Here is a 17434-nt window from a genome sequence, read left to right on the forward strand (position 1 = left end):
TGCTCAGGGCACATGATAAGGCCCTGTTGCACTGGACGATGTGCCCCCCCACCCCCAACACACACACACATGAGCACAAGGAGAGTTAAACTGTTTGCCCCTCAACTATCCTTTCTGGAGAATTACAGGGAAGTTGTGAATCATTTTATAGCAGAGGATGACCTCATCTTTGGGCTCATTCATTGTCTCCATCTGTTGCCTTGGCAATTACCAGGGGCTATGCAGCCCTCCCACAAAATCTCTGAGCTCCATAATGTCCCCTTTCTCAGTATGGAGCCCCCTTATGTGAGAAGGGGGAGCATCTGCCTCCCTTCCCTACCTTCTGCATAGGCCCAATCTGAGCTGAGTCCCTCCACTGGGTGCCCGATCCAACTTTATCTGCATAGTAAGACAGTGGCTTTCAATTCAAGTTGCTCTTCGGACTCACCAAAACTTAAAACCATATGCAGATGAAAGGCTCCTGAATTATAATCTATAGAAGTGCCAACCTATGACTTTGATAAGCTTCCTAGGTAATGCTGATGCACAGCTGTGGTCAGTGCCTCTAACTCTTCCTGTGCTTCAGAATCATGTAGGGATGTCATTGAAATGCAGATTTTGATACACCAGGTCTGGGTGGGGCTGAGATGCAGCATTTCTGACAAGTCCCTGGGGTGCTGCTGGCCCAGGGGCAAACTTTAGGTGACAAGGTATACAATGAGAGTTCTCCATCCTGGGTTGTACATCAGAATCCTCTTGGGAGTGTTTAAATATCCTTTTGCCCAGGTCAAACCCCCAACCAGTGAGGTCACAGCTTCTGGGGCTGAGATGCAGACATTAGTAATTTTAAAGCTTCCCAGGTGATAACTTTGTGCAGCCCCAGTTGAGAATTGCTGGTCCAGGAGCTGTTTCCTACCAGAGTGGTTCTGTGATCCAGCTGCTTAGTTCCCATCCCAACCACAAACCTATCTACTCTCCAAAATCCACTTTCCAACCAGCTGAGCACTGAGTATTTTTTTCCAGACAGCTAGACAATCCATATTATCATCTTAGAAAAGTTCACTGAAGCATAACCAATAGCAATATTAGCAAAGCCTGTACCTAGTATATTCCCTTTGCACAGAAAATTAATACAGTGGCTGGTTAGTGGTTTCTTGGCTTCCCTTCCTCTCATGGAGCAACTTGCATTGTACGTTTATGCAACCACATAGTGTGGCATACATAAAATACACCACATGCATGGGATTAACTCCTCACTCATACAGTCCCTCCATCTTTGTCTTCCTGCCCTTTTCCATTCCTGGTCCTTTCTTAAGAACCCTAAGGAATTAGTGCCTTGTTTCCCTGCAACTTCCTCTTTCCTCAGCATCATCTGTACCTCTAAGCTTTAGTACATGGCATTCCTCAGAATGCTCTTGCCCACCTCATTGGCGTGGCTGGCTCCTACTTGTCTTCCATCTCTTTCTTAACTGTAGAAGGACCTCACCTTCCCAGCCCAAGATGGGCACTGCAATTCTAGGCAACCCCTCTGTGCTCCTCCAGCAGCCCATGGGAATATCTACTATAGTTCTTAGTATATTGGGCAGTATTTGTTGACTTTCTAACTTGTTTCACCCACTAGACGGTGCACTCCCTGAGAGTGGGAGTGGCTTGTCCGCTGCTCAATCTACATTATTTTGCACAATGCTCAGAACACAGCAGAAGCTGCAACAACATTTATGGAATGAATCAATGGTTCCTCTTTATTCTTTCTTGTTTCTCTATTGAGTTGTATAAAATGTACAGAAACTGATCTGTTTTAGTGCGATTCTGAAGGGCTTATTTGCTCAACCAGTCCATACCCGACAAAAGTGTAACTGGAATACCCAGTCCTTCCAAAACTCTGCCAATCATTCTGCTGTGTAAATAGGCACAGATGATTGGTTCCAATCAAAGTCATTAGGGTGGTTCTGGAATGATCCTGCTGCCATATGTAGATAATTATGGCAGCAGTCTGAATTTTGGATGTCAGCCAGTCTAAATAGCATTAGCATGAGGAATTTGCATAGAACAAAAGGAGAAGGATGGCACCGTATTGGGACCTAAATAATAATAGCTAGCACTTACAGAGAGATTTTCTATGTGCCAGGCATTCCTCTGAGTAGTTTTCATATATTAATGCATTTACACAACACAATAGTCCTATGAGAAAAGTACTATTAGCATCTCAGTCTTACAGTGGGGAAACTAAGGCACAGAGAGTTTAGGTAAGTTGGCGAAGATTATATAGCTAGTCAGTGGTAGTCTCCAAAGGGAGCAGGTGACTAGCTTCACATCTGTGCTCCTCACTCCTGCACTGCATGGGAGAGTGGGCTTCTTCCAAGATAAACCATGAATCAGATCTCACAGTATGACTGTTAACATTCCCCATAGTTCATGTACTCGTAAGTAAGAGACCTCACTTGACCCCTGGAAGCAGAATGGACTGTCAGGTTCTCCATCTTAGTAGAGTAGCAGGCCTTTAATTTTAGGTATATCTATTTCATTTTTTTTCTCTCTCCACGATACACACATACACAGACATCTCTCTCAGGGAATAGAGGCTTAGGAGGCTTCCATGGACAACTTATCTGGAAACCCAAAATAAATTTATTCAGAATGAGAACAGTGTTACTGTGTTCCTAGAATTGAATTTGCTTTTGGATATAAGACTGGAATGCTGGAATAAGGAGTTTGGCTGATGGTTTCAGAGTCTAATATACTACTTAGTTAATGGTACTACTCTTTGTCCTTACTAATGGCCCTTTTGGGGATCAACCAGGAACCTAAGGGCCCCCTCCTGTGTTCTCAGGGGTGTGTCCAGTCCCCTTCAACATGAAGAAAATAAAGAGTGAGGGGGTCCTTGTCACATGTTCAAGGACCCTCCTGTGGAGTGAGTTTGCCCTCGTTTCTGGAGTCTCCCACCTTGTGTGAGAACCATCTCGTTGGTGACCTCATACTTGAAAAACTAAGACTTGGAATCAATGTTCTTCCCTGGCCATCATCTAAGATGTGGTCTCCCTGACAATCTGTAGACAGATATGACTGGATGTGTCCGGATTAAGTAGACCACGTCTGAAGTCAGTGGAAGAATCTGGGAGCAGATGTTTTTAACCATATTCCCAACAGCACACTCTTCTGCTGTATCCAGCCAGGTGAGGGGCTTCATAATGGCTTCCATATTCACTGTGCTTTTATGCTAGGTTATGGGAAACCATTAGAGGTTCATTTAAAAAAATAAAAGTTGTATCAGTATCTGTGAAGCAGTGGTTCTCAAAGCGTGGCCTCCAGACCAGCAGCGTCAGAATTACCTGGAAACTTGTTAGACATGCAAATTCTTGGGTTCGGCTCCAGACTCATTGAATCAGAAACTCTGGGGTGGTGATCAACAATGTGTGTCCTAATAATTACCTCCAGGTAATTCTGATGCATGTTCAGGTACATAATTAAAACATGCTTCTTAATATATGATTTCACCCAAGGAGAAAGATGCAAAGGGTACATCTAAGTATCATGTCCTCATAGGATATCTCAGCTTGCTGTTACCTAGAAATGGAGTTCTGTACCAGGCATGAAACTTTAGTCAAATTGTCAGGAGCCAGACATAAACTGCTGGGAAATTAAAGCCATTTGTTCATTACTGACTCCAGAAAAATACCTCTTCAGTGTACAAACCATTATTTGCCCATTGATCAAGGCAAATGGGATATGGTTGAAGGCTGATGATTAATTCAGATGGTTCTTACTTGGAAAGGCTCAGCTGTCTTCCTTGTTCACAGCTGCCTTACTGAGACTATGATATTAAAACTGTGAGAATACTGAAAGTTAATTCAACTGACTGACTTTAATCACCCAGAGTGATAGGATGCACTGAGAGACCTATAAAGACCAGGGCTTCCATCAAATCCAAATGTTACTGCTTTTGACTGGGGCTGTTGCAAGACTCGCTGAGCAAATGGAACAGGCACAGTGTGACTTTTAAAATTAGTTACAAAGATCAGAATGTAAAAAAGCTGGAGTGATTTTTCTGAGCATAAAGTGTACCCTTTCAGGACTAATTAATTTGATAAAATTACTCATTAGACCCATGTATCATTGTGTCATTATAGCTGCAGTGTCTAAAATAACTTAAGCTTTTCCTTTTGAAGGAGCCAGTACAAAATCTAAAAGTTATATACCTAATTGGGTCAGGCGGTAACTAACTTGCCTTTCTAATACTGCTCAATGGAGAACACTAGTTATAATTACCCTCTCAGAAAAGAATTTGGACATGGGTTCTCATGCAAGATTAAAGATAAAATAGAAGGTTGTCAAACTCAAGAGGATCCATAATTCCAGGTTCACGGGGTGATTGTCCTTATTAGTCACTGGCAATGTCATGCGTCGGTTCCTCTCCCAACCATATATGGAGAACATCATAAAGGATAGAGTTCTAGGGCCCCCCTGGGTGATACCCACAATTCACTTGGGTAGATTGCTTCTGATACACATATCTTTGGTCATATCCTTTCTCTAAGTCTAGGAGCACCAAAACTTTATATGGAAGTGAAGTGGTAAGAAATCATCAGGCTCACAGAATTCTTTGTGTTGATGGAAGAGCTCAGCTCTCCTCATCCCCTGCTGTTGGCAGTAGCCGCAACCTGTGGCTTAAGCCCCAGTTGCCTTTCAGTCTTCCAGGAGTCTAAAAATTGTCCCTGACTCTTAATAGACCCCTCTTTAAACCAGCCTTGACTTCCTAAAGCATTAGTCCATGGGGTCAGGCTCTGGCGAGGAGGAGTGAACTCATGTCGGCTCTGACCTCACTTTTCTTTCTGGTGTAACACCCCTGATCAATAACACTTAGATGAGATGGGGTGAATTTACCCAGTTCCTTGAACCAGTGTGATTCTTGAACATCACTCTGTGCCAGCAAGTCCTTAGCTTTCTTTCATTCTCAACAATTCTACAAGCTAGTTTCCCTGATCTCCCTGGAACAGAAGAGGAAATGAAAGCTTAGAAAGATTAAGCACCTTGCCCAACTTTGCACGGCTCTTGAGCGGCAGAGCTAGTATCAGAGCTCAGGTCCAGCAGAGTTAGGTCTGGATAAGGTCTCACTCTAGAGCCCAACTTCTTCCCTGGCCTTTCTTGTTAAGAAAATGGGGTCATCCTGATAGCCTGCTCTCCAGTAACTTGGCTGATTATCTGGAAGTTTTGCAGTGTGGCCCCTGGCCTCTGCAGCATGGGTCAGCTATGACTAGGTTGGAAATGCACGTTGTCTGGTTCCACCCTAGACCTACTCAATCAGAAATTCTGGGGGAGGGACCCAGCCATCTAGGTTTCAGTAGGCTGTCCAAGTGGTTCTCATGCATAAGTAAGGTCTGAGAACAACTCAGACTGAAACAGCAAAACAGTGACTACATTTAGTCTGTTTGGTCTCCTCTATTCTCTCACTGACATTCTGCCTTTCATGTGTTTTAAAGATTTCTTGGATTGGTTTTGAAGCCCCTCATATTAGTTTTAGTTTGCCAAAATCAATTTTAATTCCCTGGGGATATCATAGATGCCCCCTACCCAACTCCCCCAAGCCCGACATAGAGAACATCTCTATCTCGGGGGGACAACACCTGTGTGCTCACCTTGCCAGGTGAAGGATTTCCTGCCAGGTACCTGAAGTTTTATTCACCACACTCATGAACCCAGAATCCCAAAGAGTACGTTCAAATATCTTCAGGCTTTCTGGGGTGCAGGGACTTAAAGAAAATAAGCACTCTGCCTCTCCAGCTTCCATGTTCTTTAATTAATGAAGTCTACTATTTTATGATTCCCTTTGGGAAAGGGAATGTGATTTTCTTTTAGTTTCCTTTCCCCCTAAGGATATTTGGAGAAGATAAGATGTTGTTCCTGAATATATTGTCTGTTGCTTATTAATAATAAGCTGTGGAAAGATGAGCTTTGAGATCTACAGAACTGAGTGTAAATATCATTTCCACTTTACCTTGGAGATCTTAGGGAAAAAATCAGCTAAAATCTCTCAACTTTATTTGTTCACTTTTAATATGGAGAAAATAATACCACATAGGACTATAGTGAGAATTTTTTGGTGTTTGAGAGTTAAGTGTCCAGCACAGATCTGGGTATATTGTAGATGTTAAATAAATACTATTATTATAGAGAATGAAATTGTCTTATTTCCTCAGGAGTGCAGGTATAGAAGGTATGGAAGATAAATGTGGCATAGGTTCCTCAAGGACCCAATTTCTTTCTTTGTTAAAAATACAAGTGTGATTTATGAAGACAAACTGAGTCGATTTAATCTCATACATGTTTTTGAGTTTCTAAGATACAGGATGATTCTGAAGGAAATTTAGACTTGTCCTCATTCTTTGTATTCTGTACATCCTGCTAGCCTGACCTCATGTATCATGTCCATTCCCTTTACTCTTCAGTGCACTTCATGGGAACAATCTGGAAAGCACTGGACAGTAGGATACTTTCCAGGGGCTGAAAGCAGTAAATACGCAGATGACATTCCCCTGGGAGTCACTTTGTGACAGTTAGATGGGGACCGTGTGGTAATAAAGAGCCTGCCAGAGATGTCATAAATGGGTTCCTTGGGAGAAGATAGGACTTGGTCACTCCTCATATGCTCCCCAAACATGAGAGCCTTGGGGTGCAATTCCCACCCACTGGGCTCCCTCTGCTCACAGGTCTGCAGATACACTAGTACATATTCAGATGATAGAGTAAAAGAAAGAATCGGATTCTGAATCCCCCAGAATGCCATCTCCTTCTGCTATGCCTAAGCTGCCATCACTGATCGCCCTAGCTCTGGTCAGACTTTGAATAGCATTCGCTTTTCAGTTGGGATTATGTTGAGCTGCAAGTAACAGGAAACAGACTTAAACTGAGAGGAGTTTATTTGCCTCACAAAAGAAATCTGTTTCTTTCCTTCCTGGTTGCTTGACGCCTGGAAATTCCCAGCTGTCACCTCGTCCAAGCATTCAAGGGCAGAAGAGCAAGGAAGAGGGGGAGTACTTCCCCCAGACACCTACGTCTGCCCGTGTCATTTCCCCACTGCTGCTCGACAGTCCTTTCCAAACTGGGGCATCGACCACACCCTGTGTTTGACTAACACCCGTGCAGAGAGGCAGTTTGGGGTGCTCAGCTGGCAGCTCTTGGGTCTGGGCGAGTGTCTCCTATGTCAGTAGGGTGGACCAGCTTCTGTGGATGGAGCACCTGGCCATGGGTCTGGCTCTGTCCTGCAGGCTCAAGTGGCCTAGTCCTGGCTGGCTGCCCAGGAGAGGGCAGAATCATGGTAGGCCTCTGGAGTCCTGGCCTGAGAACTGGCTCAACATCTCTCTGCCTCATTCTGTTTGGCCAAAGCAAGTCTATTTGGCCAGTTCATCCTCAAGAGCTGGAAAAACAGCAGAGTTCCCCACCTCCTTCCCATTGGGGGTGGGTGCAGTCACTCTGCAAAGAGCTGTGCACACTGGGACAGCTGCAGAGTGCACGCTGCTCATCTCCCACAGACCCATTAGCCAGAACTGATGCTGGGCGAGTGAGGGCTTTGCCTCGCTTGGCTTGCCACTCCTTCCCTCCTCCTCTTCCTCCTCTCCTTCCCCCTCCTCCTTTTCTGCCAGCTTTACCTGACCCTGTAATAAGGACAGCAGGGGAAAGGGTGCTGGGAAAGAGCATGGGGATAAAGCACCTGCAGTCCCAAGCATATCACTTAACCCTCATCCTTGACTTTACTAATAAAGTTCTTGGACCAGCATCTCTATTAGACTGTCAGAAACCTCAGCCCCGATATATTCCTATTGGCACGTTCCAGAAGCATTCATTTTGACCCAGGCAGCCTCAAAATGGCATTGGGCTCCTGGTGAGGTGCTAAAGGTGCTGAGTGATTCAGAAAATACGCCTCTTTTCTTTTCCTGCCCCTCCCCGCCATTGAAATGTCAGTCAACTCAAACCTCTGTGAAGTATCTGTGAGTACAGAAGGGCACCTGCCTCCTGGGCTCCCCTAGCTCTCCTCAGAAACATGCCCTGTAATAAGGTATGAAGAAAGGCCTTTGAAACCCTGCATTATAATACCTCTCCCTGAGAATTTTTACTTGAAAGCCAGGCGATCTGTAAGTGGCGTGTAGGTAACTATCAGTGTGGATGCAGAAACTGGCTGGCTACATTGGCGTTTCAGTGGCTATATATACATATATATGTACGTATACTGGGAACTGAATTAGGGAGGGAACTACCATTTTCAGAATATTTATCTTGCCTAAGTTGTTTTTATGTCTGACTTCCTCCTTTAACAATCTTTTGAGGTAGATACTTGTGTTCTCACTTTGTGAATCCAAAACCTGCATCTCAGAGAAATCAAACTGTATATGTTTACATAGATAATAAGCAAAAGAGTTAGGGTTTGAGACCAAATCCATCTGATTCTAAAACTTATGTTCCATTTTAGGAAAAAAACAAATCAAAATAAGAATTAAAATAAAATCGTAGAAAGGCTATCATTTGAAAACAGATTTGATTGGCAAACTGGTAACAGTAATAGTAACTACAACAGCCATATTACTCCCATATATAAAAGGGAGGTATAATCAATATCTATTAAACCATAAAAAGTGAGTAAGAAACTCAATGATTCTGTTCACTAGATTAAAAAATTAGGGACCTAGTCCTTAGAGCTTGAGTAGGGTGATTTTCAGAAAGATCAAACTATTAATTAACAAAATAGGTAATAAAATTATTAAGTATGTTACCATCAGGAGATGGCTTATTCTAAAAACATTAAGTAGGTTGAAGAAACAAATGGATACATTCTTCAATAATTGTGTTTGAAACTCTGATTGCAGGATGACGTTGAGAGAGTGATGTTCACTTAGGATCATGCTGTTGATACCATCTGATGACCAATTAGACAGTCTGTTCATTCAGCAAAATGGCTAGAAGGTTCACCTTGAGATGTTGTAAAAAACATCTCTAAGACAGGTTTCGCCTCTTGTAGACTGGGGCCCAACTTGAAGATGCAGCCTTCAGTCCTGTTAGGATTTAGCTAAGATGGTTCATATCAGCTTCTAAATAAAGTCACTGATGGCATTTTGGTCATGGTAGGAACAGAGCTTCTAGAATTTGAGCTAGAGTCTGTACCTTTGTGAAGTAAAATAATTAAGAGATCAGAGGTCAGGATGTATGTGTCCATCTGAATAAACGCAGTCTCTATCATTATCAAGGGAGAGATCTAGGAATTAGCTTGGGCAGTTTTAACGGAAAGCAGCCAGAAGTACTCAAGAGGAAGTAACAGCACCAGGGGGATTTCTAGGCCCCATCAATGTCTGCTGAACTTGATTATATAAACCAAAGAAGGGTTGTACAAGTCAAGGATTTACAGCTCATAACATGAATCTAAAAGTTGTTTCACTTCACCACTGCCTAGATCTTACACTGCAAGCTGTTTCCACAGATCATCTCCATTTTGCCTGTATCCAGCACCAAGATACAGTACAGACACGAGGTAGAAAGAATAGAAGCTTTCAGAGTCTGTTCAAGGCCGATGTCCATATAAAAAAACAATGGAAGGAATGTACCTTTTTCTCAAAGAGGCTTTTTCTGACTTCCCCAATTATTGTCTGATTAGAAACAAAGAGAGGGGCCACAGATTCCAGTAAGGTGACGAATGAGTATCTTAGTCTGAGTTCCCTAGAAAATGGAGCTTAGGGTAAATTCTTAGGTGTTAGGAGCATAGAGAGGAGTACAACTTACAGGGTGGTGGGTAAAGTGTGGAAAACTCAGGAGTGAGTCAGGAATGGCAAGAGAGGAAATACAGGTTATATCATAGCTTTTATAACAAGCAGAGGTTATTGCCCATCTCTCAGGATGTTTTCAGAAAGGCTGCCTGAAACTACTGCATGTTTTAATTGTCCCTCTTGGAAGAGGAAAGGAGAAGAATTTTATGCTAACTCCTGTCACTCTTTGGTCAGAGTTGTTCCATGTGACATCAACTCTCCTAGATTTCTGTGTTTACATCCTAGGTCCTCCAGTAACCACCTAGGAAGGCCAGATCCATGGCCCAAGCCACAATGCTCAGGCAGAGCCTGTGATGGAAGTGAGCCAGTGGCACTCCCCCTCCTCCCCCTACAGCCTCACTGGGTTAGCTGGGCAAGACATTGTATGTATTAAAGAGGCCCACAATGTCTCATGCCCAAGAGTGAGAGGCAAGCAGCATCCACAGAAAGGCACAAGACATGCCTATGAGTGACGTGAGGGACCTAGAGCAGTCACCAGAGACCCCAGTCAACTAAGCAAGTGGACCGCCACAAAGGAGAGCACAGAGATGGAAACATGCCTTTTGCACCTACAGAAATGCATTTGGGGTGGGAGATCTTCATGGAGTCTCACGAGTCCCATCAGCAGAAAAACATGGATAGTATATCCAGAGAGGTTAATAAACTAGGTTACATATATTAAGATAACCCGAAAACCTCTTCACTATGAATACTAAAAAGTTCTGGTTAAAATACAAATACATTAAAATACATGGGTGGATTCAAAAGAAATAAGGAGAAATAATTGGCTGTAGGAAAAATGAGGAAATTTAAACTAGATTGGTAAATGTATGGACTAGTTTTGTATCTACTCCTGAAGGATAGAAAGAAGGTTTTTTTTTTTAATGCCAATAGCCCATGGTATTGAATAATTTTTTCTCCCACATACAGAAAGGATACAAAAATACAAAACCTCAGGCTTGAGCAAAGTGGAAGCATAGAATCAGGGACCTCAAAGGACTGCATCCCTAGTACAACTAGAAAAAATGTATACCCACCAGCACAAGGCAGTAGCAAATAAGCTTTTCTTTCACTTTCTGCATCTGGATGGGAAAAAATGTTTCTTTGGAAAAATCAAAACCAGGACTGCAGTTTTAGGGGTTTGAGGTCTGGATTTATATATCTGGAAAGATAGAAGGAATCATCAAGGTGAAAATATGTCACAAAACATATAAAAATTGATCCCGAGGCCATGATACTCCTAGGGGGCTCAGTAGAAGCAAAAACAGAAATATAGTGGAAAGGCAAACCACAAGATTTCTGAAGGAGAAAAGAACATTCCACAAGAGATCAGTTCACCAAATAGCCACATAAATTATTTGATAATGAGACTTCTAGAACTTGAACAGAGCAATCTAAAAAAGGATAGAAAAAGTGTGTTTTAAAATTACTGAAAATATGAAGAAAAAGGATTTGTTCTATTAATAATAAATTAAGGTTTTATGAAAAAAAAGAACAGGTAACTTTTAAAAAGAACCAAATATAATTTCCAGACATCTGAAAAATACTAACTGAAATTAAAAACTAAGTAGAGAGGTTAAACAATAGATTAAATACTACCAAAGAGAGAGTTAGTACATTGAAAAATAATTTAAGGAATTTATACAGAATGCCAAGCAGAGAGAAAGTATACAAAGGAAGAATTAGGCTAAATAGTTTAAAATGTGAAGATCCCATATATAAGTCATATGTCATATGTTCCAGAAGGAAAAGATACAGAGAAAATATGGGAGAAACAGTATTTTAGTAGATAATGCTAACATCTTTTCTAACATTGATGGATGAATTGAATTCACAGATTCAAGAAATACAGTGACCTTCAAACAGGTGAAATAATAAAAATCAAAAATCACAGGGAAAATTTAAAGTAGGAAATTAATGACAGGTTCCTTATACAGGAACAAATTTGAACTGACAGAATTCTCAACAATCACAATTGTGCCATAATAATGTTGTGATGAAATAAAACCACCATCAACTTAAGAGTCTCTAGCCTGCTAAACTCATTCAGGAGATAAGACCAAATAAATGCATTTTTGCACAAGTAAAGACTAAAAAAATGTACTTTTATCAACTATCAACACACATACTGAGTGAAAAAGCAGACTACAACAGGGAATGCACAGTATTACTGACATAAAATTATGAAGCCCAGCACTGAATTATATATTGTTCATCTATTTAAAGTACAAAGCAGCATTGAGAAAACACAACCACATTTAAGATAGTAATTACTGCTGGTTAGGATGGAAGGGAGGCAGAAGGGATGGGAAAAAACAGTAGAGCTTCAGCTATGACTTAAATGTCATATTTAAAAAAATTAAAGTCTGGAGAAAAAATGGCAAAATATTAATGTCTATTGAATCTGGAAGGAGGTACCTGGTGTCTGTTATTTTCCTTCAGTATTTTCCGTGTGTTCGAAATATTTCAAAATAAAATTTCTTAAAGAAATAAATCTATATGAACTAGAAGAAGGAAGGAAGGAAAGGAGAGACAGGGAGAAGGAAGGAAGGGGTGGTCCATCATGGTAAGCTCTTAGAAAGTGACTGGATAAAAACTCAACCTTGTAGAAAGTGGAAATCCCTTCCAGTCTCGGTGTGAGGAGGTGACAAGGAGACCTGGATGTCAAGTCAGGGTCCTCTCAGCAACTGTATGAACACACACACAGACTGCCCCTCGCTGACTCTCACTTGTTTCATCTTTTAATTAATGGGGTCCCTTCCATTTCCAGCATTCTGTTGTTCTGCTTCCTTTGACTTATAGATGGCCATATTTTCAAGCATAAAAATCACTTTTCACTAGTGCAGCTGTATTCATAAGGCTTTCTTTGTCTTCAAGTAACAGAGAATTCATCCCAAAGTGACTTAAGGGAGGTGAAAAATTAAATGGCTTATGTAAGATGAGAAACTCAGGGCTAGGTCTAGCTTGAGGCACATCTAGGTTTGGGGCTCAGAAACACCATCATGTGCCCAGGGTATTTTTCTTTAATCACCTACAGTGGGCCTTTACTTACACTAGCTTCTTCTCAGCCATCATGTGTGATAGGCCAGATGGTGGTTGTAGCCAGATGGTGACGGCAGCTCCAGCTCTTAAATCCTCTTTTTCCATATAGCAAGGAAAGCAAAATCTCTTTCCCTGAGGCCCCAGTGAGACACTCATTGTGTCTCATTAGCTTTGATAGAGTTCTAAGCCCAAAACTGAGCCAGACAGGGACCTGAGTGAAGGAGCATCTCTGAGTTGAGCCGACCACACTCGCACTGGGGCACAGGCACAGCTTCACCTTAGCCATATAGAGTGTGGGGGTGTCATTTCCCGGAGGTGTAGTTACCTGAAAGAGGAAGAATGGATATTGGATGACAATAAAAATAAAAATAAATTGTCCACTGCAACTGACAATCAGGAGTGATTTCCCAAAAAGGAAAGTGTAAGAATTTTAGTCTCTTTTTATATGAAATGACAAGAAGTGAGAGGAAAATCTTAAAAGCGAGGAGTAATCTAAACATAAGCAGGGGCCATGCAGGGACAAATGCATTGTGGCTTCCAAATCCCTGTTTTCGTGAACTAGGCAGAATCTTATTTTGCTTGAGAGATGTAGTTTTAGGATCAAATGAGTTCTAGTTAGAATGACAGGCAATAATCATGGGAAATATGGGCCATGACATGTTTCTCATAGTAAAAATAAAAAGGAAGTGGTTTAAGAAAGGGTTATGTGGATTTGTAGCAGACAGACCATGGGCTCTTATCAGGAGGTGATGGGGCATCATGCACACTTCTAGAGAACACTACTGTAGAAGATGAGTGTGTTTTTTGCCCGCAACTTTGCCCACAATGCCTCTGTCAGAAGTAGAACTTGAGATTCTGTAAATTGTTTACCTTCACAGCACTGTAAGGAAAAAAAATTTATTTATTTTTGGTCCACTCTCAAAACCTAATAGATCTTAACTAGAGAAATCTTAATAATTTAAAATAAAAATAGCTATGTTTACATCTAATAGGTGCACAGTAAATATTTGTTGTCTGGGCTTCCCATAGAGTTGAATAATTCTGGGAATGGAGGAGAGTAAAACACTGAGAAATAAGGGAAGACTGGGGAAGCACTTCTCTGTCCTTCCCTCCTCATCTGCTGACCCAGACATTCCTCTGGGTCATCTCCTCACCTGCTCCATCTTCCTTTCCCAAATTCCTGTCCAGAAAACAGCAGCAAATCCCACATGGCAATCCTGTATCAACCCCTGCAGGGGCCCCAAATACACTACCAGAAACGACATAATGCTCTGTGTTGTAAATTCAGATGTACTCAAGGGCCCTGAGGATGGTGCCAAAGTTCCCTAAGGTTCCTCAGTCAAACACTCAGAAGAACACTCAGAAGAACGCTCTTTCATCCCCTTTCTTCTTTCCTCTTCTAAACTCCCTGACCTTCTGGCCCAAGTTTATTCTGCCAGTTCCCATCTCAACCCCAGCCGGTTCCCGTGACTACCATCCATGCTTCACTGGAAAGATATATTCCTAGGCCCTCACTGTTCAGAGTGAAACAGCTACACATTAGTTCACTGATTAATTGATTAATCATTATTTTTTAAAACTACTCTCTGAACAATTTGCCTTTTATGGGTTGTGTTTGTGATGTAACTTACATGCATTATTATGCTAAAGGATTCCCTTCCAGTCAGAGGTAAGCACGTAAGGGCCAACAGGAGGTGAAGAGAACAGAGTCCCAGCCCACCACGTAAATGAAGCAAGATAAAGCCCCCAACATGAAGTATCCTGGCATCTATTCGTGGCACCATGTTCTTGGGTGGGGAGCAGGGAGCAGCGCCTAAGTGCAGTTCACCTGAATTGTGGCCATTTGTGGCCAGGCTGCCCCTGGTTTACTACTTTAGATTGAGTATAATTGTTGAGACCAGAACAGCACTCAGGAGCGTAGCTGCTCACCACACGCAAATGCTCCACCTGTAAAGGGAGGCATGAAGTCTGAGATGGGTGATGGCTAACATCTGCAGAGAATGTACCCATTTCCCAGCCACTAGGCCATGCTCTTTATGTGTAATACTGTGTTTTACCCTGACAACCCCAAGGCTTATTTCATATTCCATTTACACTTAAGAAAACAAGCACAGGGAGGTGGAATAATGTTCCCAAAGACACAGTAAGTAGCGGGACCGAACTTGACTCTCCAATAATCTGGCTGCAGAATCTGATTTCACCCATTGTACCAAACAGCCTTCTGATAAAGGAATAGGAATAGGGGTGGGAGACCAGGATGTGCTCAGTCTTTTGAAACAGATGAGGTAGAGTTTATCAAGCATGAGGAAGTCTGAGGTCAAGGGATGCACACAGGTGTTCTAAAACGGCCCACTCCCAGTGGCCAGGCTGGATTTGATGCGAGTACTGTCCCTGCTCAAACAAGCAGGCTGTGCGTGGGGACTGGGTGGTGGCAGCAAGACTGCCTCCTTATGGAAGGAATTGGCTCTGCCTATTGTGGCTTCCACACCTAGCAGCGCTGGGCATACAGCTAGCATTTGTATTGGTTATCTATTGTGCTGTAACAAATTATCCCAGAACTTGGTGGCTTAAAACACAGATTTATGAACTCACAGATTCTGTGGATCAGGAATCCAGGCATGGCTTACTTGTGTGTGTCTGGCTGACAGTTTCCCACAAGGCTGAAGTCACAGGTCGACTGAGACCACAGTCACCTCCAGGAGCAACTAGTGGGGGACCCAATTCCAGTTCACTCAGGGGATTCAGTTCTTTGTGGCCTGTTGCCCAGATGCCACCCACAGGTCCTTGCCACAGGCCTCTCTGACAGGGCAGCTTGCATCATCAGGGCCATCAAGAGAGGAGCCCAGAGAGATAGAGAATACTAGCAGAAAGTCACAGCCTTTTTAAAACTAATCTCAGAAGTGATACCCATCACTTATGCAAGTCCCTGGATGGGGCTCCATTCTAGGTGAGGGGGTCCCACCAGGGTGTTAATATTAAAGGGTGGGAATCATGGAGGCACCTCAGAGGGCTTTCCTTGCAGTGTTCAAAGCCTATCTGCCCACCTGAACTTCGCCCATTAAAAACTCAAATATCACTTGTAGCAGTTGGGAAACAAAACCCATAAATTTAGGTTGTTGTCTACATTAACCTTTCAGGTTGAAAGTGATTATTCAGTCAGGAACATCAAGACAGTTACCTGTGATCAGGTGTTTGAGTAGAGGAAGGAAGGAAGGGGGCTACTCCTTGTTAGCACCCTCTCACGTGTACTAAACATGAGTGGATATCCCAAGGAAGATGTAATGTCTCCACTTTCTGAATGAGGAAACCAAGACTCACAGAATTAAGGAATTTTCTAAAGGTCACTGAGCCAGGATGGGGTGGAGTTAACTCGGGTCTTCCTGGCATTTTTCCACTTACCTTCATCACTAGTTCTATTTGTCAAATAGGTCCTGTTCTACCACTCTGGGCCCATAGAATGACTGTACTCGCTATACTTTCTGGGAGGGGTTGGGCCAGGAGACTGGTTCTGTCCCATGTGTTGCACATACAGGTGAACAGTCCAGGCCTGAGTTAAACTGCAAGACCCATCGGAGGCCTCTTTTCCCTCTGCCATGGCACCAGCAAAGTTTGAGTCCCTGAGTGACTAAGATGAGCAGACCCTTTCATTCCACCCCCACCAGCCCAAAAAGGGCATGTGGCATCTGGAGTTGTTGAGTTGGGGCAGGGAAGGGGGAGGATTCAAACTCTCCTGGCTGACGTGCCACTAAAGAGAAGACCAAGGAGCAGAGAGTGGGGGTTGTGCAGGCTGCCCCACGGGGCTCTGTCTTGCCTGGTTTGTAATGGTAACTTAATAAAAAATAAATACTGGGTTCATTTCATCCACCTTTTTCTATTCTCACCATCTCCATCTTAGTTCAAGGCCCAATACTCCTACCTGGATTATGGCAAAGACTCCTGATTGGCCTAAACTGCCTCTAGTCTTCTCGCAGCATCCTGACCAAAAGCAGCTCAGGATCAGCTAGAAACTAGCAAGATATGTAACATCCTAGGCTTGGCTCCTCCTCGCCTCTCCAGCTGCCTCTGGCTCCTTAAACCTCACTCCTCTGGATCTCTGTGCTTTCCCAGTGCTCACTGACCTCACATCTCTAATCCTGGACACACACTGTCTCACCCGGCTAAATCCTACTCATTCTAGAAAGCCTTCTCTGAGTACCTTTTTGGTACCTTCTCCTCCTCCTACTCATCTTAGTGTCTGAAATGCCTATTTACTTGTCATTCTTCACCATTAACCAGCAGATTCCCTGAAGGCAAGGACTATACCATTATGTCCACACCAACTGTAACTGTTTGACACATAAGTGCTCATCAGATATGTGATGAATAAATAAATGAACTCATGCTGGAAGGCGCAGTAAAGCAAAGTTACCAAATGCCAGCATTTTTACCCTCATTTATGGATCTCTAGGGACTATTCAAACTTTCTATTTTCTAATTGGCCACTTTTTTGAGGTCTTTAGTCATCTCTCATTACATGCCAAATGTGCCAAGTACCACATGTGAATGACCTCATTTAATCTTACTCTATTACTAAGCACTGTTTCAGCCAATGTACAGGTGAGAAAACTGAGGCACAAAGAGCTGAGGTA

At 42.7% G+C, this 17434-nt stretch overlaps 1 protein-coding gene across 1 annotated transcript in view; it reads right to left on the minus strand.

Annotated features, from left to right (window-relative positions):
* LOC140848599 (zinc finger protein 18-like) overlaps nucleotides 1–16211 on the minus strand; it is a 66597-nt gene extending 50386 nt beyond the window's left edge. Inside the window, exon 1 of the mRNA XM_073232866.1 lies at nucleotides 16206–16211. Coding sequence (XP_073088967.1) covers nucleotides 16206–16211 — 6 coding nt within the window. The remainder of the gene's footprint in view (nucleotides 1–16205) is intronic.
* Between the last annotated feature and the right edge of the window lie 1223 nt (nucleotides 16212–17434).

This window comes from Manis javanica, chromosome 4 (genome assembly GCF_040802235.1).
Source record: "Manis javanica isolate MJ-LG chromosome 4, MJ_LKY, whole genome shotgun sequence".
NCBI classification, from domain to species: Eukaryota; Metazoa; Chordata; class Mammalia; order Pholidota; family Manidae; genus Manis; species Manis javanica.